Here is a 23,261-nt window from a genome sequence, read left to right on the forward strand (position 1 = left end):
CAACAGACTCTACGTGGAACTCTGCTTCACCCAGATTGTTTTATTATATTTGACAAATAATCTGTTGTTTTGGCTTAATTTGTTTTTTGTTTTTATCGTTTTGATTGTGTCTATGGTACTCTCTTGAATCTAACAGCTTTGTCAACGTACTACGCCCCTACAGTAATCGAGTACATACTGCTGAAAAAACACAGTAGCAGTAATGTTTGTACTAAAATCAGAAGTAGTACAGTTGGCACAGTGAATTTTTATAATAGTAGTACAGATACGTGTGTTAAAATCAATTTTTCATTATAATAAATATTTATGAATAAGTAGAATCTAATTGGGGAGTATTGTTGCCATGTGGGAGGTAATCGGTGTACCCAGAGAAAAGCCACACAGGCCCAGAGAGAACATGCAAACTCCACACAGGAATGCAGAGCCCACCTGGCATTGAACCCTTGATCTCAGAACTCTGAGACGGATGTGAAAACCACTCTTCCACCATGCTGCCCAGTCAGTAAAATCAATTCCATTGCCAGAAAACATGCTGGTGATAAACCCACCTTTATGCTATTAAAATAAAAATCTCTATAAATGACCTATTACTTTGTGTGCTTTCATTAACAAACAAAAACATTTTTACTATATAATTTACTGTTCTATGATGTGCATATTTTTGTCTTAGGTTTTTATCAAGCTTCATAACAGAAGCCTGCAGTTGCCACCATGTGAACAAAAATGCCCTTAAGGCTATCTCTTCATGACCAATCACAGAGAGGCTGACTGGAGCAACTCTTTTCACAAATCGCACAGCCCTGTTTGTCTTAAGAAATTATTTTTCTCCCAAATAGGATAGAACATAGGAACCACTGGCTAAAAGAAAAAAACATGCAAAAGAAAACAAGACAAAAACTTTGGAAACCATTGGATACGCTGAAGATTCTCACAAAGTCTCCCACGGTAAGCCACTATCTCTCTTGTACTTGTCAAAGATTATTTGATGTCCATTGTAAACTATACCAAACTAAAGCATGAAATTAGTATACATTCATACATTTTCCTTTCCGTTTATCCTCACAAAAGTAGCGAGGGGAGCTGGAGCCTATCCCAGCTAACTACGGCCACTAGATTGGGGACACCCTGAATGGTGGCAAGGCCAATCGCAGATAGCTTACACAAATTACATAAATTAATCTTATTTAAATGACTATGACATACAGTAACAGGTAGCAATGTTCCTTTGGCCATCACAGTTTGTCCAAACTGATGGATAACTTTTGTATATGGATGACTATGTTGAACCACATTGTGAAATAAAGTACCTATTTCCTCATAAAGTCTTAAAATTGACAGTTTGTTTACTTATTTATTTGTGGTTCTGACAAAAAAAGGAAGTACTAATCCTGCTGTAAGCCGGTTTGAATGCATTTTCTTCAATATGTCAATATGTGTGTTATATTTTTAAGTGGGTTGAATTATCTTGAACGTATGCACGTACAAATGCACGAACAATTCAGATCCTTTGGAAGTCTGGAGGAAGGAAAAGTTATGTGCTTGTGCGGATGTGTGTGTGTTTGCAATTTGTACCTTACATGGACAAAAATAACTCTGACACAGACTGGCTTGGAAATAATATTATGTTCAAGTGTTAAGTAGAATGTTAAAGAAGTATGGTCTGGATGATTTGATGCCTTTAACCAATTGATTTTTGATGTGTTTATGTGTCACAAGACATGCACACAAAAGTTGGCAAAGTACACATTCATGGGCGTAGATTTACCGCAGGAAATCCCACACCCTTCCCCTAAGAACCCAAATAGAAACACAAGGATGTAAATAAACATACAAAAAGACAAACGTGGACACAAAAACACTTCAAATTACATAATGACATAAATATCTGACCACATGGGAAAACCCTTATTTAACATAATTTCACACACATTCAATGTGAACATTAATTTGCTATGTTCAATGGAATATAGTTCACACATCCATGTTGCTGTTGGCTATTTTTACTGCTTTATGATAATAAAATGTCAAACTATCAAGACCTCAAAACACGTTTGAGACATTACATTGTGACCGGTTGAGGTTGGAAAATATAAAGTCTACTTTTTTTTCCCTGAACAGCCATATTTCAAATCAAGAGTATGAAAAAGTCTAAAGATATAGCACAAATTCAAATGTGACATTTACTGAGTAATGCAGATTGCTGAGACACAACTTAACAGTAGAGGGCAGCAATTGTGTCCACGTCCTAGTGACATCAGTACAAATGATTACATGTCAAATAATAATACACAGGCTGTAATTTTAAAGTAACAGGTCACGGGGGGTGCTGGAGGCTATCCCAGCTGACTTCAGGCCAGAGGCAGGGCGCACTCTGAATCAGTGGCCAGCCAATCGCAGGGCACAAGGAGGCAAACACACTCATACCTAGGGGCAATTTAGAGCAGTGTTTCCCAACCACTGTGCCGCGGCACACTGGTGTGCCGTGAGCAATGGTCAGGTGTGCTGTGGGAAATTGCAAGAAGTCATACAATGTGATATTGAGAGAGAAAAATTGATATGAATATAAGGAGATTAAAATGGAACTATTACAAGGTTCAAATCAAAATATGATGGACGTTAAATTGTAGATTATACTATTATTTGATTCAAGTTGTCAAACAGTAATTTTTTTGCTCTTTCTCTTAGTCGAAACGGAAGTTGTCTGGTTTTTAGCGCATCAACTTTTGCCGACGTAAAGTCTGTGTGAGCACAATTTTTTTTGCGGAATATTCGGAGATTTAAGTAATATTTAGAGAAAAATCATAAAATGATGCGATCAATAACTTTACTTGGTTATTTGCATCAATCAAACCGGAAGTTGTTCGGGGTCCACAGGCCAAATTTCCGTGACATTAGGTCATTGTGAAAAATTAGATTTTGGAATAATTTTGGATGCGATTTCTGCTGATAAAACTTCGATGAGAATAACTATTATAAATATAGGCGACAAATATTTTCAGATGGTGGTGTCCCTTGAGATTTTTTTCAATGCAAAACGTGTGCCTCAGCTCAAAAAAGGTTGGTTGGTATACACTGATTTAGAGTGTCCAATCATCTTACCATGCATGTTTTTTGAATGTGGGAGGAAACCAGAGTGCCCAGAGGAAACCCACTCAGGCCCAGGGAGAACATGCAAACTCCACACAGGTTGACATGACCTGGATTTGAACCCAGGGTCCCAGAGTTGTCAGGCCGCCGCGCTAACCCCTTGCACCGGGGTGTCCATAATTAAGACCTAGTGGTAATTTATTGGGTCATATATGGATAGTGCCAACTGGTGAATGTTATGTTCATATGTGGACGTCAGGTCTTTACGGGGGTTGTTTTTTTTTTTAAATGACCAAAAAACATGCAGTTGACGTATAAAGAGAGAAGCCACTCTTTAATAGTTTCATTTCAAGTCCATTGTGTTATTGAATTGAGTAGGAATGCTGAAAATCATGTTAGTCTTCTGTACCTGATCGTATCCAAAGACCAAACGTGGTCACATGCGTGTGTGTACGTGTGTGTGTGTATGTTTGTGTGTGTATGTTTGTGTGTGTATGTTTGTGTGTGTTTGTGTGTGTATGTTTGTGTGTGTATGTTTGTGTATGGATGTTTGTGGTTGTGTGTGTTTGTGTATGTTTGTGTGTGTATGTTTGTGTGTGTATGTTTGTGTGTGTATGTTTGTGTGTGTATGTTTGTGTGTGTATGTTTGTGTGTGTATGTTTGTGTGTGTATGTTTGTGTGTGTGTGTGTGTGTGTTTGTGTGTGTGTGTGTGTGTGTGTGTGCGCGCATGTGTGTGTGCATGTGTGTGCATGTGTGTGTGCATGTGTGTGCATGTGTGTGCATGTGTGTGCATGTGTATGCATGTTTGTGTACGTGTGTGTGTGTGTTTGTGCACGCGTGTATGCATGCGTGTATGTGTGTGCGTGCCAACGCGTACACTGTGCATGCCACTCCTGGGCAGGATTGTCTCAAGTGACGTCGTAGTACTCACAGGACGACCTGTTCGAGCATAGCAGTTTCGACTCCGACTTGGAAATGCAGGATCATAGGAAGTTGGAGATCCGTGTGGTCCCGTTTCTCCGTCCCAATGACAGTCTGAGGCGCAGTTTGAGTGTGCCTCATGTGCACGTCGTGTGACTGAGGGAACTTTTCTCCTTTTCTTCTGCTCCACTGCGCCGATGCGAAACAAGATGCATTTGTTCAGGAGTTACAATTATCAAGTGTTCCCGGACCGAGGCTCTGTGGACACGCCGACCATACGCGGCATCAGCTGGGTATGTATACATATCTCAAGGGTCTCTTTAATGGGCGAATTGTTCTTCATCGTGCGCCAATAAATTGGACCCTATAATGGGAGGACACAAGAGTCATAATAATACATGACACATGTCATGGTCCCCACTTACCTTTATTAGAGAACAAGGCAGTTTACCTTTTAATCATCTTTTTGTTCTTATAGTATGATCACGTATTATTGAATCATTCATTTTCTGAACCACTTACCAGGTTCGCGGGGGGTGCTGGAGCCTATCCCAGCTAACTGCCAATCGCCAGGCACAAGCAGACCGACAACCAATCACAGCTAGGGGGAATATAGTGTTCAAGTAGGCTACCCTGCATGTGAGCCAGAGTAGCCACAGAAAACCCACACAAGCCCAAGCAGAACATGCAAACTTCACACAGTGAGGACCAACCTGGGATCGAACCCACGCCCCAGAACTGTAAGGCCGATGTGCTAACCGCACGTCCTCCGATGATGTCTTATGGTTTTTAAACAATGTTTTTAGATTATTTGATAAGAAATGTGCACCTGGTTTGTTGTGTTGACATGTTAGCTAATGACATTTAACTTTTTTATTTTTAGGGAAGAGTGCAAAAATGTTTCTAGTGCCTTAAGTCTGAAACTATTCCCAGACATTTTTGGTTTCAAATTTGTGCAGCCTTTGTTGGGTGGATTGGACAGGAAGGGAACCAATACAAAGTGTCTAATTCAATTCCTGTTATAAATATAGTGTATTGTTAATTGTTCACCTACTCTCTTTCTCGGAAGAGCCTGTAGAAGTTCCTCTGTCTTAAAGACGGAGCATGGACATCTGAGATTTCAGATACCAAACTTTTACCTTTAAACAATGTTAAAATTGTAACAGTGTTATTAGGATTACAATTCACCTCCATCGGCTTGCATGTAATCAAATCTAATGGAGATTATCTGAATAGAAGAATGTTTCATCTTTTAAAGTTAGACTTAATATAATAAATGACACAAGCGCACTTGAAACCACAGACAATGTCCTCCCTCCCGACTGTTAGAAACAGGTCAAAAGTCCAGATTGAAAAAGCACCACGAGATGTGATCGAAATAAAACCATGTGGAACGAGACATAATCACAAGTTGTAAAAGTCTAATTGGACTTTCTAAGTGCAGAAAGAGCTCGTAAAATTCAACTTTACGCTCATGTTCATATGAACCTTTCATATTGAATATGATATTGTTTCACATAACCAATGGCCTATTCAAAACCCCAATTTGAAAGTCTTATCTAGACACTAGAAAAATCCAAACTCCGCCTCAGAGGATTGATGCAATTGTTGTACAGCCCTAGATAATACGTGTCAAATTTCAATCTGATCCTCCCACATATCAGTACATAGCACTTTTTAGTTGGGGTACACAGACAACAACAAGCAGAAGAAGGAAGAAGAAGGTGCTGTCTTAATGACAGGCTTGTACTTGTGAAGTCTTGACTTAGAGACTTCAGTTTGAAGACCAAACTGGTGGGCACGGGACTATAGTGGGAGTTTTACGAGCAATTCTGAACAACTTGGGAGAAGCAATGTGCCTACGATGTGTGGTTAACACGTCTGCCTCATAGGGTACAATGCCTGAGGTCACATATAGTACAAAGTATACGTATAGACTATAGAGGACAAAATATTTATCATTTTCTAGTGCCCTGATTGTGACTTGCTGCTCATGGAGTCAAACTGGTTTTTCCACAGCTCCTGCATATGTCTCATGCATTTCTGCATCCAAGTCAGAGCTAAAAAGACAATGTCCAACATGTGGGTTTATGGCGCAGTTAAGGAAAAGTATGCATTCTCCCCCTTTCAACACCTCATCAGACTAAGCAATTATCTACTTCCATGTTTTCCAAGTGCACACAATGAAGACCATTAATCAACACCACCTTTTGACCTTGGTGTGACTCATGAGGAAATACATTGCTTCAATCAGGAGGCAACATTTCAGATGTATATCAGTTATAACATAACGTGTGGTTAATGTGAAACTTGATTGTAATCTACGGTTGGGTTGAGCAAAATGGCTTTGTGCGATTTAAAGTCGTTTTAGTTGTGCAAAACCAAAGAGACGCACTTAAGAGTATGTTACTTATACGTATCCTAAATCTGGATTGCTTGACCGATTTGAATTAGACATCCAGATGAAGCCCATTACTGACAACATTCTTCTCTTTTTCAATCTCTAGACTCCACTTGCAGAGGCACCAAATTCAAAGGCCACAATGAAGCAGGTACTATGTGTACACATAATAAAAGCACACTTCAATGGAATGCTTCTAGCTCCTAGTGGATGGTTACAGCGCTTGCATCCTCTCACTCTGCTTAACTTGTTCTTAAGTTCTGTTTTCCCGTGCCACCACCAACCATGCGAGTCCTGAAAAGCACATTCCTGGCGATGCTGGCAGGCACAAGGAGTCTAAAGGGCACTTGGCCCTCAAAACTAATTGACCTCCCCCATCTCTCTCTCTCTCCTCAATTGGTGCCGGGCCCTGACACTGTTTTTTTTTCTCCCCTTGCCTCAACAAATTGATAAAGCATTGGATTTTGAGATATAGTCCATTTTAATGTGGATCTTATTGGACCCTGTCCCAAAAACAAGCGATTTGATAGTGGTCACGTCTAAAATGGCAATATTTCCAAAGAAAACTAGTTTTGGCTTTTGTTGCCCATACATTTTTCACCCCAATCTTCCCTACACTCTTTTTAAAATATTACATCATTATTTATTCATCTATTTTCAACTTTTCAGGGTCGCTGTGTATCAGACTATCCAAGTTAGCTTCCGGGGAAAGACGAATTATACCCAAAACTGGTCATCAGTCAGTTGTAGAGCACACAGAGAAGTATGCGCACGAACCTACGCAGCCCGTACTAAAAGTCAAGCGAAAGAACCACTGCACAATTATTGGATTATTTGATGGTAAAAAAACTAACTATACAACAATTAGGTAGTGATAGATTAGGACCATATGGACCCTACCATGACACAGTGCAGTATTTGCACACTTATATATTCGAAGCAACTACGACTCAGAAACGTGAGCCATTTCTGAGTGCCCAGTTGACAACACCTTGAAATTGCCCTTTTAAATCACACAATGTTTACATGGTGGGAGGAGTCATCCCATTTGACAATACTAATTACTTAAGGAAGACACAAATGCACAGACTGGTGAACACGTGAAGACAATTGTAACCCTGCTATGAAATTTTGTCTTGTTTTGACCTGTAATAGCAATTAGTGGAATTCAGTATAACAGCAATAAATCAGGAAGGGTCTAGAACAGGGGTGGGCAAACTTTTCGGCCCGGGGGCTACATTTACTTTAAAAATTTGACAGATGGGCGGGGTCAGCACAAGATATGATACATATAAAAAAGTGCATCCGTTAACAGTACATATGAAACATAAACAGAAAAAAAGGACTAAAGTATTAACATACTCATCACTCATCATTAAAGTCAAAAGTATAAAGTACAAAGTAAAGTAAAAAGGAATGTCTTAAGAAATATTAAAATGTCATTTAAAAAAAGATAGATGGGTTGTAAAACACGGAAAACAAATAAGAGTGGACAGAGCTACTGCCACTGCCTTCCACGTGACAGCGCCATCTTGGGGAAAAAAACTATTTAGACAACGTTGACGGGCCGGATTAAAACTCCTTGCGGGCCGTATGTGGCCCGCGGGCCGTAGTTTGCCCATGTCTGGTCTAGAATGACTTTTCATTTGTTAATTAGTGTAAGGGTTCGGGTCTGTGCACCTATGAAAACGCTAAATGTTTGCCATACCTGCCTACTTATCTTGTTTAAAAAAATGTTTTACAAGAAAATGACCCTGCTGCACAAAGTTCCTTGTTTGCTACAAGTCAGTTCTTGTCACTGTGTTTATCCCACAGACAAATATTGACAAGTTTAAGGCTACGCAGAGTGACTTGTTGTTTTCGATTTGTCTTCCAAAAGAAATAAATAATCGGCTTCGTCGTCAGTCAACCACGAAAATGTTGTCATATGCTGTAGTCACCCCCCCCTCTTGTGGTGTCAAGTAAAAATACTCTGTTGTTGTTACCTTCTCACATAATTCAGTGTGACAGTCAATGTGGATTAGCGTGTGAAATTAAGTGTGACGTTTTAGAGTGTATTTGTGTTAGGTAATGGAAAGTTTGTCTTTGGTAAAATAAATAAATACCTCTTGCTGACTGAGAATGTCCCAGTGGACGTCAAAAACGGAAATGGGCCCATGGGAAGCATTAATGTACCTTGGGCTCATGACTCCATAGATCCAGTAGGGCAGAAGAGGCCTCAGGGTCAATTTATTTAATTCCTTGTCCAATAACAGAGCTAAGTCTGAAGGTCTATTTTTGTAGACGATTCACACGGAAATGCTGGCGGATTCTTGGGCCTTTTTTGATTGAGTTTTTCATCATGCAATTTCTTTGTGAGAGAATAGATTTTTTAGAATTCTTGTTGTTTTAAGAAGTTAAGGAAACACCGGTTAAAAGGGCAGTGCTTGATGGGAAAATCTCCAACACACACAACTTTCGTCAGAGGTACTTGTAGAATCACAAATCCAGATTCGGTGTGGGGCAAAGAAGGTGAAGTAGAGTTGGCTTTTCGTTTGTTTGGTGTGAAAAACTGCATGAAAACCAGGCAGTCACATTGGCGGACATTCTTCTTACATAAGGGCCGTTTCTGCCCCAGTGGATAACGAGGTTTGGACTATCCAAGAGCTTTTCAGGTCTCGATCTAGCTCGGGTTGCGTGCATGCAAGGGGGAGTGAGGAGGAATTAAATTGCCGGTTGAATAGGAACTGACTGAGGGTGGTCGGAATGCCTCTACATGTCGGAAAGTGGATTGTAAGACAGTTATGATGTATTCTCACTCCCTCACGCAGACGCATGCTTTGACACTGAGGACACAAAACCATGGGCGTCCCAACTTTTTCCCACTATCGTAAAACAGATTTATGTCACTGATACAAATTTAGTAGCGCAATAAATGATGCACTCCTCCCTTCTGTGTGTTTAAGTTCCTCTCTGATCGCGTGGTCAAAGCTGCAAAATCAATGTACTGTGTCATGGTCACGACGAACCCTGGCTTGATCCGAGATAGGAAGCATCACCTCAAAACTCATAGGTAACGGAAGCTTTCTCTTTAGTGACATTTTTAAAAAAATGATTCATATTCAAATTGACAACATATGTCTCTCTATTTCCCATATTTTTTGGACTATAGGTCGCACCCTAGTTCATTCACACTAACCAAAAAATGTACAATGAAGGAGGGAAAATTATATATGTCTTACTGCAGTCACACATAAGTGGCATTTTGGGGTAATTTGATTTCTTTAAATCCAAAGCAAAAAACAGACATTTCATCTTGAAAGACATTCAAAAATAAGGAGAAAAAAAGTGGCAAAAACAGCCTGAATATGATTATTTACAAAAAAAAGTACCTTCTCAGTTGTTTTTATAAATTTCAGGCGCTAGAGCGCCCTCTTGCGGTTCAGTGTAAAGGATAACGTTAAATGATATAATAATGTGTGGATAATTTACCACATTCGTCGCATTGGCGTATAAGTCGCACCTCCTACCAGACAGTTATAAACACAGCGACTTATAGTCTGGAAATTACGGGTATATACTATGTTTAGACACCATGTTGCATCCATACGTGAATCACATGCAAATTGAAAATGTTTCATTGCACGTGTAGACAGTGTTGTTCTGGTAAGGAACTCGTGGACTGGCTGATGGGACAAAATGAAGGCCTGCAGTACAGAAGCCAGGCGGTCGGAATGTGGCAGGTCCTTGTAGATGAAGGCATTCTGGTTCATGGTAAGACTCAGAGATATCTAGAATGTTTGTTGAAAAATAATAGAAGCATGAGGAAAAAAATAACCATACCCACCGCCTACCCTAGCTGACTTTGAGCAAATGTTGAATGAAAATAGCCTACATTTCAGAGTAAATGTTTCAGGAAAATAAAACGGTTTGAGAGGTGATGAGTGGAATTCACTGAAACAAGACAAAAACCTATCAAATTTCTCTATTGCGATCCCAGCAATCCTCAAATTTAGTATTGCTATTTAAAAAAATATATTCAGTTAATGTCTCAGACAGTACTCAGACATGCCTGAGGGGCTTAAGAGTGTGCACACAAAATTCATCCAGTCAAGTATGCCGTAAATATAGGGGAAGGCGCATTGTCAGCCTGGAAAACAAAGGCCCAATCAAGCGAAAAACGCTCCATCATCCATTGAAGTGGGTCGCTTGGAAAAGATTTGCACTTATTTTCATCCATCTGAGACGAGGCATTTTACACGGTTTTCACTTCTTTTTGTTTCCAGTGCTCATACAACAAAAACCTATTTAAAATGCAAGTTGGGGAAAATTGTCACTTTATATTATGATAAACTAAAGGCCAAAACAGAGCAGACATTAGCATAATTATCTTTTTTGGTGGGGTAAAAGGGTTATTTTTCTTGAATAGCTTCTCAGTTGTGTTATTATAATATTTTTAGTATTAACATAAACATAGGTCTGGCAAAGCAGCAGTGAGTAAAAATGATCATTTGTTATTAACCACTATCAATATTAGCCTTCATTGAAAATGACACACGCCTACAACTAAATTAGATTAGATTAGACAACTTTATTCATACCATGTTTGGGAAATTTCATTGCGACAGTAGCAAGAGGGTGGACACAGGAAAATACGTTTTAGACATAAATAAATAAATAAAGATAGAAGTAAATAAATATATACAGATAAATAATATATAAATAAATAGGTGTATGATATATATAAATAAATAAGTGTATGATCTATATAAATAAATATGTTTGTATTTATTAAGCCCTGTGATTGGTTGGCCACCGATTCCGGGTGTCCTGAAGTTAGCTGGGTTAGGCTCTAGCACCCCCGGAGCAAAAGCGGATGGGAAAATGAATGAATGTATTTATTAATTATGGTTTTGTGTTTTCACGCTTTGCTCTGCCAAGTGAAACACGATTTGAACTTCCACGACAAAGACACGCAGTTCTACCGCTTCATGGACTCTGAGTTTGGAGCAAATCAGCTAACAAAGGACTCGGAGGACGAGTTGCAAGAAAGTCTGTCACTCCTCTCCCAACTGGGGCCCGATGCCCTGCTCACAATGATCCTACGCAAATGGTCAGTGTCTTGAACAACGCAAATAACGAATCTCTGGCGCCAGTTGGCACATGCCAAAGCTTAGACGACATGAGACCTCTCAACAAGTTGTTAGATGCAAAGTCCTGTTCCTGAGAAGATTGGACCTCTGTTTGTTTTTCCAGTCAAACTCACAAAGGCCCAATCGTATTCTATTCCGTCGAATTTGTAGCCTGTGTCAACTTCTCCAACTCTTTATCAAAGTAGTCCTGGCCAACTGACGTGTGGCAGGATGTGCTGTTATTGTCTGACGTGTTTAAAGTTTACGCTATTGCTTTAACCTGTAATTGGCTATATTTTCTAGAGTACAATTTAACAATAGGAAACAATAAATAGGATGGAGACTCTTCATGTATGTTATTTTTTTATACTTCTTAATCATAAATTATTATAATTACAGGCTAAAAGTCTGGCAAACAACTCTAATAGAGTCAAAAAGAATCTGGTCAAGATTCATGGCATGACTACTGAAAATATGAGGCAAAGACTGTCAACCATTTGTCCATCCATTCAGATAAATAAAGTATCAGTTTGAGAGGGAGGAAAAGGATGGTAGATTTGAAACAGATGATTTTTGATGTGTGTCTAAATGTGGTTGTTGTGTTTAGTCCAAACCAGAGGAGCGCTGAGGAACTAGAGGTCATCTACGAGGAGCTGCTCCATGTCAAGGCCGCCGCTCATCTTTCCACCTCGGTTAGCCACCGTTATCCATCTTTGACTCATGACTTCGATCCTCAATCTGATAAAATTTAAAATGAACAGAGACTGTCAGAACTGAGAAAGGACAAATAAACATTCCGTTCATTCAATGTACTTGCATAGTTTTGATAAAACATTGACCACTCATTTAAAAAAAAAAGTATTTTTAACTTCAGTGCTGGGTCCGAGTAGCAAGAGTGGCCTCTGCTTACGAGTTTGAGCGTGGATTTTCACCTTTTTAGGAACTTTAAAAAAAAGTAATAATAGCAGAAAAAAATCGCAAAGTAGTAAATTTGCGATAAGTGAGGTCGCGATAATCGAGGGATTACTTAAAAGCATTTTTCGTGGCGAAAGAAAAAGCAAAAGGATACTTGATTTTTCTTGTTCTTTCAACTGTGATTTTGCATGCACACCTAGTTTAGTACAGTAACAAAATGTTGTACTAGTCCCTTTTTGTTTCTCACGATGAAGGGTTTGGTTAGCGCGGCTTACCCCAGCAAGTTTTAAACAGAGCCCTAAAAGGGACAAAAAAATGTTTTTTTAATTTTTTAATTTTTTTATCTGAAGAAATAATCTGACTATTCTACATCTGCACCCGCCTGTAGGTGCGGAAGGAGCTAGCAGCTGTCCTGGTGTTTGAATCACATGCTAAGGCTGGAACTGTCTGTAAGTTGTCCCGTGTACACACACACACACACACATCCCATTGTGAATATTATCCTTTCGCTTACAACGCCACGTTTTAATGAATTCAGTACTCAGTTTGTAACATTAATGAGCCTTCCTCACATGATCAGGAAAGATTCGATCGGGGTTAGTTTGTTATTTTTAGAGGCACAGGCATGAGTTAAAGAATCGAAAATGTTATGCGTGTCATCTTGTCACACAGTAGAAGGAGTGACTCAGCGTTTTTTTTGTGTGTTTTTGTTCAGTGTTCAGTCAAGGGGACAAAGGCACTTCCTGGTACATCATCTGGAAAGGTTCAGTCAATGTCATCACCCACGGGAAGGTAAGTACCTCCTCTACTGTGGAAGATTTAAAAAAATTAAAATATCCATTTATATATGAGATTTTTGAATTTGTGTTAAAAAGTTCATTGAAAACTGGAAATCATTTTAATGTGTGCATTCAGGGTTTAGTGACTACACTGCATGAGGGCGAGGATTTTGGGCAGCTGGCCTTGCTAAATGACGCCCCGCGCGCCGCCACCATCATCTTAAGGGAAGACCATTGCCACTTTTTGCGTGTGGATAAACATGACTTCATTCGAATTCTCAAGGTCAGATTGCATATTCCATTGCAATCGTCTTTTCTTGTGTAATTGTAGCTGTACCTTTGTCTGACTCCAGGATGTAGAAGCCAACACGGTGCGACTGGAGGAGCATGGGAGAACTGTGCTGGTACTGGAGAAATGTGCCCATCCATCCGAACAGGGGGGAGCTGGAAACAAGTAACGAAACCCTTAAATAAATGGAAAAGTGCAAATCATTATATACTTAAGTGTTTATATGAACACAATATTGTGTACAGGTGCACTGTAATGTCTGGAACACCTGAAAAGATCCTGGAACACCTTCTGGAAACAGTTAAGGTGGACTCCAATGGCAACGAAGCCATCGGTAAGAGGTTGTGTTTATCCTCTTGCTATTTTGAGCCATGACATGATTGTTGTAATGTTGATTTTCTAGATTCGTGTGTGAGCGACTTCCTGCTCACCCACAAAGTATTCATGCCCTCCAGTCAACTGTGTCCTTTACTCCAGCAACAATATCCTTTAGATAATGTGATCTAACCTCATCCATTATAAGAACTAATTATAGAATACAACTAAAGTAACGAAAGATTTATGCACCACCAATCCCCCCCTTAGGTGAAACTAAAACAGAGATGTGCTTTATTTCTGGGTTCTCCAGATCTATGGCGCGTCACACAGTCAACGATCTGTGGCTTGTTTCTATCTGACTGTTCATTGTTTTGAGGTTTTTGATGAGTGTTTCACGCTTTTAAATCAAATCCTCATTCATGAAAGACCATTATTGAAATCTTATTTTGCTGAATAACTCAAGGTACATAATTGTGTTTGCTGTGACATGAGACTATTTTCATTTCTGTGTCACTCTTAAAAATCTACCTACGTTACATTACTCATTACTTCCACTGCCAGATAGATTACAATTAAGGAAAATATTCCTGATTAAACATTAAACCAGATTTACTCTGCTTAAATTGATGTTCCTTCACTGGCAATGTACCTACCAATTGGAACTCTCTGAGGGTTCCGAGCAGGAGAAGGCGGCCTACATTCTCAACACCAAGCTCAAAGTGGTGAAGCTGATTGGCTGGTGGGTAGCGCTTTATGGGATTCTGCTGAAAGAAGACCCAATTACCTCAAGCTTTCTGGAGGTGAGGCAAAAGTTCATCAGGGTCAAGCCTGCATTGTGTGACCAATCTATGTCCAGCTGACATTTAGCTACTGAGCTAAATGGGCCAAAAAATGGAAGCATACATGACATTGTAAAGGGATGTGTGAGTACTATTTTCTTTTCTTTGTCCTCAAACAGAAGCTGAAGACGGACATTGGGGTAAATTTTCGTTTGTCCAGCATGCTGAAAGATCAGTTCCGGGACAGAAGAAGAACAAAAGTGTAATGATTTTACGACATTAAAACATCCCATGGCTGTCAAATATGAGCTAAATCACAGTTGTCCTCTTCACTAGGTTGGAGAATGGTTACCACTCATTGGGCAGGGTAAGTATTGCAAATCTAGTTTGAATATGTACACTTAAGTATTTTCTGTCAACTCACAGTGGAAGTGCTCAATACACAGAGAATACCGAAAGTCAGCGTATTTCCAGTCTTTTATTTTCGATAGGATGTGCCTGTTTTTGTCAACCTCATTGTGCTCATGGCTTCGTATCCTGTAACGTCTATCAGGCTTACGTCAAATGTTTGTGTTTCCAAACATGGCGCTAGTCGTAGTGCATTTACACAGTTTTGCTTCTTTGCCCTTTCTGGGAAATCTTTTAGTCTAATGCTCTAAATCTAAGCTGCTGCGTCAGATCCGGATGTTTTTAAAATGAGGTAACAAGCAGTTAAAAGTATTTATCCATGACAACAAGGTGTTAGGGTTGCTTGGTATTATGCTTCCCCGCCCGGTGGCTTGTCTGAGGGATTGCCCATTGTGCTCAGCTCTCGTTTTTCCGCCCCTGGTGTATTCCCTGCTTGCTTTCTCGTGTGTTTTCCAGGTGTTCCCAATTGTCTTGTCATGTAGGTCTATTTAGACCCCACGATTGTTATGTCGGATCATCTGCTTTTGTTTGTCCATGCCATGTCTTCACGTTACCGTAAACCATGTTCCTTCCGAAGGTTTTCTGAAAAAGATGTGTTCCACTGTAATAATAGTTAGGTGTACATCAGAAGCATTTTTGTAAATAAGGAAGATGCAAATTGGACATAGAATTCGTGGATCCCACATGGTTTTTACGGGGCTTTTATATCCTTGACAGAATTACTCATTTGACTGGTTCCCTCGCAGTGAAGAGTCGGTGACACGGATACAGCCAATCAAAGCGCAGGACAAAGGTAAATTGCCAAAACATTCCGATTTAATCAAACCGATTCCATACTCACAGAGTTTCTGTAAAGTTTCTTCTTTTGGCATATGACATGGCAAGTTTGACATTCTCCTCCCTTTGTGATTGCAGTGATGTATGAGATTTACACACCAGATCACCAAGCTCTCATGCCGATCCTTCCGGTCAACACCTCTGTACAGGATGTGATGATCTCACTCATTCAACCCGGGGGAGATCATGTGTTGGTCAAGATGAACTCATCAGGAGGTGCCAGTCATAAATGGGAACATTTTTGCTGCTGTTATTCATCTGCTAGTAGAGCTTTGACCAATTTTTTGGAACATGACAGAAAGAGTTGAGTTGAAATTGGATGCCACTGCTGTGTTCACTGCGCTGGGACTCAATGAGAGACTCTTCATCTGCTCCAGTGGACAAGTGGAAAAACTGGTGAGGCGACTGGACGTTAGGATGTTAGGCATAAAGTCATAACAAGACAAAGTTCCTAACCCAAGACCTTCACTGTTACAACATCTACTATCTTGTCTATGTATGTTGTTTTCTTCACTCAGACGCCCTTGAAAGAGCAGCTAGGTCCCGAGCAAACTAGTGCTAACACACTTCAGCACATGTGCTCCAAGGACATCGCCATCGAGCTCACCAACTATGACTGGGAACTCTTCACTGCCATGCATGAGGTCGGATATAAAAAGTCAAATGTTCAAGTGATGTTGGGGTTGTTACTAAAATGATTGAGCAATTTCTACAGGTGTGAATGACGTTCCAGTGTTCCTTCTTCTACAGTTGGAGCTCGTCTATTACGTGTTTGGACGTCAAAAGTTCCCAGGTGCCGTGACGGCCAACCTGGAGCGCTTTGTCCGTCGCTTCAATGAGGTCCAGTACTGGGTGGTGAGCGAACTTTGTCTCTGCGAAGACCTCGTCAAACGAACTGTCCTGCTAAAGAAGTTCATCAAGATTGCTGCGGTGTAAGTGTGTCATGTTTTGGCGGGGGTTTTGGGCGAATCTGTACGTGTTTCTCCTTGTGTTGTCCGGGTGATTGGGTGCGTTTCGCCTCTTGTGTCCCTCCGGGCTCCCCTTCCTTTAAGTGGCCAGGTGTGGTGATTGGTAATTGGCTCTTTTGTGTGTATTTAAGACCCCATTAATGAGCTATAACAATTTACATTTTACCGGATCGAAATTTATTATTAAACAATAAGACTTCTCGCTATAATTTTAGTGCCACACTTTATGTGTTTTCAGATTAAAGGAGCAGAAGAATCTCAACTCCTTTTTTGCTGTGATGTTCGGTTTGAGCAACAGTGCAGTGCATAGGCTTAACAAGACCTGGGAGGTGATATATTACTTTGCGCATGTCATTTAGTCTAATTAATGTCACCACCATTCTTTAACATTTGCCTTTTATCTTTTTTATCCCCAGAGAATATCCAGTAAAACAAAAAGAATCTACTGTGCCTACGAGAGGTTCATGGTAAATCTGACTAAAAATGTAAACTCCCAAGGTGTCTGTGACATGTTTTTAACATGTAAATTTGCCTGCATTGATGTGTCAAAAAAGCAAAGTTAAGTAAAGGATATTATGTAAAATATGTATTATACAGTATATTCTGACAGGGATAAAAAAAATGTAACAATTGCTTGAGTGAGAAAACTTTTCAACAACTGTTTAAATACAATAAAATAAGCCCTATTGAAATTTACTCTAAAAAATAATTACATTAAATAAAACACTATTTAGCATTCAATGCTGACTAAGTCAAATGTGGCTTGCACCCCAAATTTTGGGTCAAATTATGAATTCTATTAGTGTTGAAGATCCATTATAATTTGGACAAATACTTTATCAGAGAAAGAATTCCGTCTGTCATGTCCCCTTGAAATATATAGATACGGATAGTATCCTCTAGTGGCCACAGGACTTAAATGCAAAGTGTGTTGCCTTTCTTTTCATGTCAGGACCCGTCTCGTAACCACCGTGCCTACAGGCTGGCTGTGTCCAAGCTAAGCCCCCCTTACATCCCCTTCATGCCTCTAATCCTCAAAGGTCACTCGCCACTTTCACATTGAGCACTCATGATACATTGCAGTGACGTCAATAGTCAAAATGACAGCATTTTGTGTCTTTCCCCAGACATGACATTCATCCATGAAGGAAACTCCAACTTTGTCGACAGCCTGGTCAATTTTGAGAAGATGGTAATCCAGACATATTGCTATGAATGAGTTGTTTCCAAACCAATTCTCATTTTAATGTCGTCCCTCAAGCGCATGATTGCCAAGACTGTGAAAATGGTGCGACTCTGCCGGAGTCAGCCTTACGGTAAGTGTTAAAACTTTAGTCCAATAACATTTTTCAGATGGGCACATACCTGGGCACGTCTTCAGAGAGGACATCCACTGACATCTTTCCACTTCTTTTGCAGTACCTTCGTCGCCACAGAGAGGAATTGCTGATCGAATGTTTCTCGAAAGTCCTGCTACCCGCATATCTACCTGTAAGAGATTATCTTCCACTCCATGTTTACTGATGCACCATTGTAAAGATAAAAAGTGTGATAACCTTGTCCCAGTGGCACGGCGTCCTCACAGTTCTGGGGTCAAGGGTTTGATCCCAGGTCGATCCTCACTGTGTGGAGTTTGCATATTCTCCCCCGGGCTTGCGTGGGTTTTCTCTGTGTACTCCGGATTCCTCCCACATCCCAAAAACATGTAGGGTAGACTGATTGAACACTCTAAATTGCTCCTACCTATGGTTGGTTGTCCATCTCCTCGTTCCCTGTGATTGGCTGGCCACCGATTAAGGGTGTTCCCCACCTGGTCCCCCTAGTCCAAGCTAGATAGTCCAAGCGGCCTATTATAAAGAAAATGTAAGACTTTTTAGTGCGCCTTATACTCATGAAAATACGGTATTTGGATTTATAGCTTTAAAAGGACAATGCAAGAGTAACAAGAGTGTTTTTGTTTTTCTTTTTTTCATCTGGACAGACTCGGACCACATCCTTCCTCTGCGAAGTCCCAGCAATATTCGACATTACATCCAGAACCTGAGTGTGATTGACAGCCAGCGCAAGCTAACGCAGTTATCGAGGACAATAGAATGCTAGCAGCGACACTGCAGCGTAAAATTGGTGAACTTGTTGACATGGAAACTCACACCAGGGCCTTCCGGTGTTAGTTATCAATGTCTAGTAAACGTCTGTACACTGCAGTCACACAATTTCACAAAAAGGCCCGGAAGACATTTAGTCTTTGATTTTTTTGGTCAACTGTTTATGCACTATGGTTCACAAATAAGCACTCCGCACTGTATATACATATTTCTTACCTTTTGTGTTTCTTATTAAATTATTTTCCCAGTGATGTGCATTCAGTCAAACCTAAGAGAAAAAGTTTAAAAGGGAAACAGTTTATTTAAAATACAAACCATACAAGGTAGAAATGTAAAAATGTGAACAAATTGACCTTCCGAAATTCTCCTGCCCCCCTCCAGCAAAAAGTAAAACACAAATCCCCAATATGGGGTGAGAACGTTTACTACTAGTTAACATTTTTGATTCAGAAATACTCTCCTAAGTCATAAATACGTACAACCTCTTTTAGGAAAAGAAAAAGGACGTGCCATAAAATTGAAAAACAAAAGATGGAGTGCGGCAATTCCTTCACACGATGTGAAACCGTGAAAGGGTTCGCAACACACTCATTATAAATAATGGCTTAACATTAGGAAGAGTTTATTAAATCATTTGACAAACAACAAATCACTATACTAAACGTGAGGGGGCGGGTGGTGTTAAATGAGGCAAACCAATGTGAACAAAGTGTTTAGTAAAACAGTTATGTTTGGAGAGACGCAACCATACAGCGCATTTATCATGTGGGCTTTCCTTGGTTGCTATTTCGCATCTGTGCAACAACGTGGTGACAAAATTATTCCAAGTGTGGAATCAGCAAAAGAACCTGAAGCAGAAAACATGTGCTTTTCGTGTATAACATTAACTACAAAGCTCAACCTGGTCACAATTACAATAACAAATAAAATGACTTTGGGGGTGTGGGGGTGAAAATACATATATTGCACATCTAAACATTTAGTTCCCAGGGCCTGGTTGCCCCCCTTTTGATAATAATCTGATCCTGAAGACCAATCATGAGATTCCTGAACATGATTGAAAATATTGTGATATTGATTCTTTCACATTAGCGCCATCATCAAGAAGGTACTTTTGCAATGGTTCTACATCTAAAAGCAAGTATTGTTAAAAAAAATTGCATTCTGATTGTTGTACTGAAAAGAAAATAGTATCAGGAGAAATGGCGGTAATGTGATATTCTTGTATCAATGACAAAAAATCACATTATTTGTACATAAACGACAGTAGTTGCACATTATTTCTGCAACAATGGCAATAAGATGAAAGATATCAAAATATACAAAGAGAATGAATTGATACTTTTACCACAGTGCCATTATACCTAATGGCACTGTGGTAAAAACATTGTGATCCTTGAATTACTACAATAATGGTATTGCCCCAATACTTTTATGAGCCATGACCTCTATATTTAATGTATTTAATCAAGTAGTAGTAATTCAGCCTAGAACTTTTTCCCGTAGAGATTCAAGTGTGACCACGTTTGGAAAAATATCCAATTGTTGTAAACCATGAATGTCACAATTGGACCAAGACGGATTTAAACGTAAAAATGGGACTTCAACAGTTTTGCCAGGTGGTAATATTGTAGAGCTGACCAGGACTTACAGGGGGAACTGTGGAAGAGTTCATAAAATAAAAACAACATTCATAAATATACCATTCACACCAATGCATATATGCTAACACCCCCCACAAAAGTATTTGCATATAGGAATCCAAAATCCAGACAATTGCCTTGATTGTGGCCATTCCTGCAGTCTTTTGATAGAAGGTTCCTCGCGTTCTTTCTTACTTCGAAAGGTCATAAATAAATGTATGTCACAGTAACACCAAGCTGAAATGAGGCTCCTTCAGGAACCCATTGTGGACGCTACAACGCTGCTGATTGTCAGGATTAAAGCTTTGGTTGGAGGACAGAGGACATATTGGAGAACCACAAATGTTCCATAGTGGAACACTTCAAGGTCAACCAGTTCCTGTCCTATCTCAAGCTAATCGGAGGTCCCCGGTGGAAAAAAGCAAAGCAATCAGTAGAACTCGTGAGGAGCGTGAGTCAGTCTTTGGCATCTTTGGAAGTCAATCAGTAGGTTTTCTTTGAGTGCAAAAACAACTCAACGCAGCACCATCCTCCAACCTGAGGGAGCGAGATCATCGCCATGGACAGACTCCGAGCGTCCACCCTGCTGACGCTTATCTATACCCGCTTAACTTCTTCTGGGTGCTGGAGACTTCCCAGCATGCGTTTGGGACAGTCCTGGACAAGTCAAGACCTTAATCTACACAATAAGTGAGCTTGCCTTCCGACAAACATAAATTAAAAAGAAAAACTGAAGAAAATAAAACATTCGTATGGTGGGAGAACCTTTGGAATTGTGTTCTGCCCAGTCTAGTAGTTCCAGTGGTCTCGCTTTCGTTGCAATCCTCCGTCGTGTGTCTCCTTTGCAATCATGTGGCCTGGTTTTGTGATTCTGTGGTTCTGTTCAGGCCTCCGACGCAGCCTGTGGTTTGAGACTGGCTTTCTCCATGGCCGTGCCATACGGGAGGGATCGTTTGAAGAAGCCAAACTGCGGAACAATTTCAGTTAAGTGATGACGTTCTTTGAACTTAAGCTCATTTCTGCGTCCGAGAGATCACTGACCTTATACAAGACAAAGATGAGCAAGGCTAGGAGGAGTAAACCAGCTAGAATGGCCAAGATAATGATCCATAGCGGGACAGAGTTCTCAATGTCGGGCTTGTTCCACACAATTGGAGTAACCACCTAAAAAACACATGGGACACTTTTTTCCACCAGTTTCAATGAAAAGTACATTTATGGAAGGTATAATTAACCTGTTGTATCTTCACTTTGAACATGCAAAGTTATGATTTGTTTAAAAATAACAAACACAGATTTCTTTCCCAGTTTGAAGCAAAATGGGCTGAACAAATTCTGTCAATCTTAACCAGAAGAAAAAGCAATCAAAACATTGCTCCTAATCTGACCTCGTGTTTTTGCTTGCCAATGAAAGCCCGTTTTCTATATTTTATCATGACTCTACTACATTAGATGAATATATTGGCCACAAAATGGCAATTAAACATACCTTTTTGTGTCCACTGGGAACCTGCTTGGGAAGAATGGCGTATGGCATGCTCTTCACACTGTATCTGGCCAGGCACTCCAGCACATAATGCTTATACGTTCTCTGCAAGGGAAACATCACATTCAAGTGATATACTTATGTTAGCCCTCAGAGGGCGATAGAGACCAGGATGAACGCCAATGTTCTTCTGCTTGGTCACTGTGAGAATTAAAGGAGCTCCACAAACCTCCATGAAGGTCTCTGCCCAAACGCGAGAGCGCACTTTGAGAATGGCCGTGGTGCCCTTCTCCAAAAGACCCACTTGGCACTGCAGGGCCCAGCAGTCCACGTTGGAGCAGGACTACACAAAACACACATGACACACCACAATTAGATGTTTGTTTGTTGCCTAAAAATAGTGCCGAGTTTATTTTATACTGTTTCGAACTTTAGATCATGGGGTGGCGAACAAGTTAGACACAAAGGGCCAACATTTTAAACTGTGAGAGTCAAAGAGCCACAATTTACATCAGAAGCAGCATAAAAAGATCCAATCTGCCACATTATTAATGAAAATATAATCTATTATTTGTTTTTAATGGGCTCTAATGAATCTGAGTCTGTTTTAAGAGAGAGAAAAATAAGAGGAAGATGAAACGAGACAAAGAGCCATAGTATATACAAAATAGGATCAGAAGCAAATTTTGGCAGGGAGCCACATCCGGCTCCAGAGCCACATGTTCGCCACCCCTGCTTCAAGACAGAAGACATCCTCCTGTGAATTAATCATCACTTTTCTTATCATAGGTAAAACCAAGATTGGATGTTGCACTTTACGATGGTATAACAAAATGTGTATCGCTTTATTAAAAAAAAAATCATGTAGTTAAATCAGATTCGGTTAAATCAGGTCAACTGTTCCATGTTTTGCACGTGGAAAAACAGATTCCCATCGACCGTTAACTTTCTTCACGAAACGATCCAAGGCCACCTACAAAATCGTCTGTCTGACAGGTGAAGCGCACACACAAAAAGGAAAATATCAGGAAAATCCCTCGTGAAATTTAAACAAATGGAAGCCACGTTAATGCCTCGGGTCAAACAAACACAAAGGAGTCCAATGTTAAGAAGCCTTATCCACGCCTGCTTCAAATTAGATTGGGAGGAATGTCATCTGACAGTTAAAAAAAATAATTAAAAAAAAAGAACTTGACATTACTTCCCAAGTCCT

At 40.1% G+C, this 23,261-nt stretch overlaps 2 protein-coding genes across 4 annotated transcripts in view; one reads left to right on the forward strand and one right to left on the reverse strand.

Moving 5' to 3' along the window:
* The first annotated feature begins 796 nt into the window (after positions 1–796).
* rapgef3 (Rap guanine nucleotide exchange factor (GEF) 3) lies at positions 797–19,170 on the forward strand. 3 transcript variants are annotated; one of them, XM_077712365.1, is made up of 28 exons: positions 4,209–4,302; positions 6,517–6,561; positions 7,080–7,250; positions 9,356–9,462; positions 10,042–10,163; positions 11,331–11,502; positions 12,129–12,213; positions 12,825–12,885; positions 13,152–13,228; positions 13,352–13,498; positions 13,569–13,669; positions 13,750–13,838; positions 13,908–13,986; positions 14,472–14,622; positions 14,781–14,863; positions 14,938–14,968; positions 15,727–15,802; positions 15,925–16,062; positions 16,145–16,242; positions 16,365–16,490; positions 16,597–16,778; positions 17,053–17,143; positions 17,231–17,281; positions 17,767–17,854; positions 17,942–18,006; positions 18,076–18,130; positions 18,234–18,305; positions 18,796–19,170. In XM_077712365.1, exons 3-28 carry the CDS (start codon positions 7,248–7,250, stop codon positions 18,912–18,914), a joined length of 2,469 nt encoding a protein of 822 aa, XP_077568491.1. In that variant the 5' UTR covers positions 4,209–4,302; positions 6,517–6,561; positions 7,080–7,247; the 3' UTR covers positions 18,915–19,170. The 3 variants fall into 3 exon arrangements, with proteins under 3 accessions (XP_077568490.1, XP_077568489.1, XP_077568491.1); XM_077712364.1 differs by lacking the exons at positions 4,209–4,302; positions 7,080–7,250 and adding an exon at positions 797–945; XM_077712363.1 differs by lacking the exon at positions 7,080–7,250 and having other exon boundaries at positions 4,003–4,302.
* Positions 19,171–19,200: 30 nt separating this feature from the next.
* itga5 (integrin, alpha 5 (fibronectin receptor, alpha polypeptide)) overlaps positions 19,201–23,261 on the reverse strand; it is a 41,406-nt gene continuing 37,345 nt past the window's right edge. Inside the window, exons 28-31 of the mRNA XM_077712362.1 lie at positions 22,278–22,391; positions 22,052–22,153; positions 21,604–21,726; positions 19,201–21,529 (exon numbers count right to left, since the gene is read on the reverse strand). Of these exons, the coding sequence (XP_077568488.1) occupies positions 21,446–21,529; positions 21,604–21,726; positions 22,052–22,153; positions 22,278–22,391 (423 nt within the window). The 3' untranslated portion in view covers positions 19,201–21,445. The remainder of the gene's footprint in view (positions 21,530–21,603; positions 21,727–22,051; positions 22,154–22,277; positions 22,392–23,261) is intronic.

The sequence above is a fragment of the Stigmatopora nigra genome, chromosome 1 (assembly GCF_051989575.1).
Source record: "Stigmatopora nigra isolate UIUO_SnigA chromosome 1, RoL_Snig_1.1, whole genome shotgun sequence".
NCBI lineage: Eukaryota > Metazoa > Chordata > Actinopteri > Syngnathiformes > Syngnathidae > Stigmatopora > Stigmatopora nigra.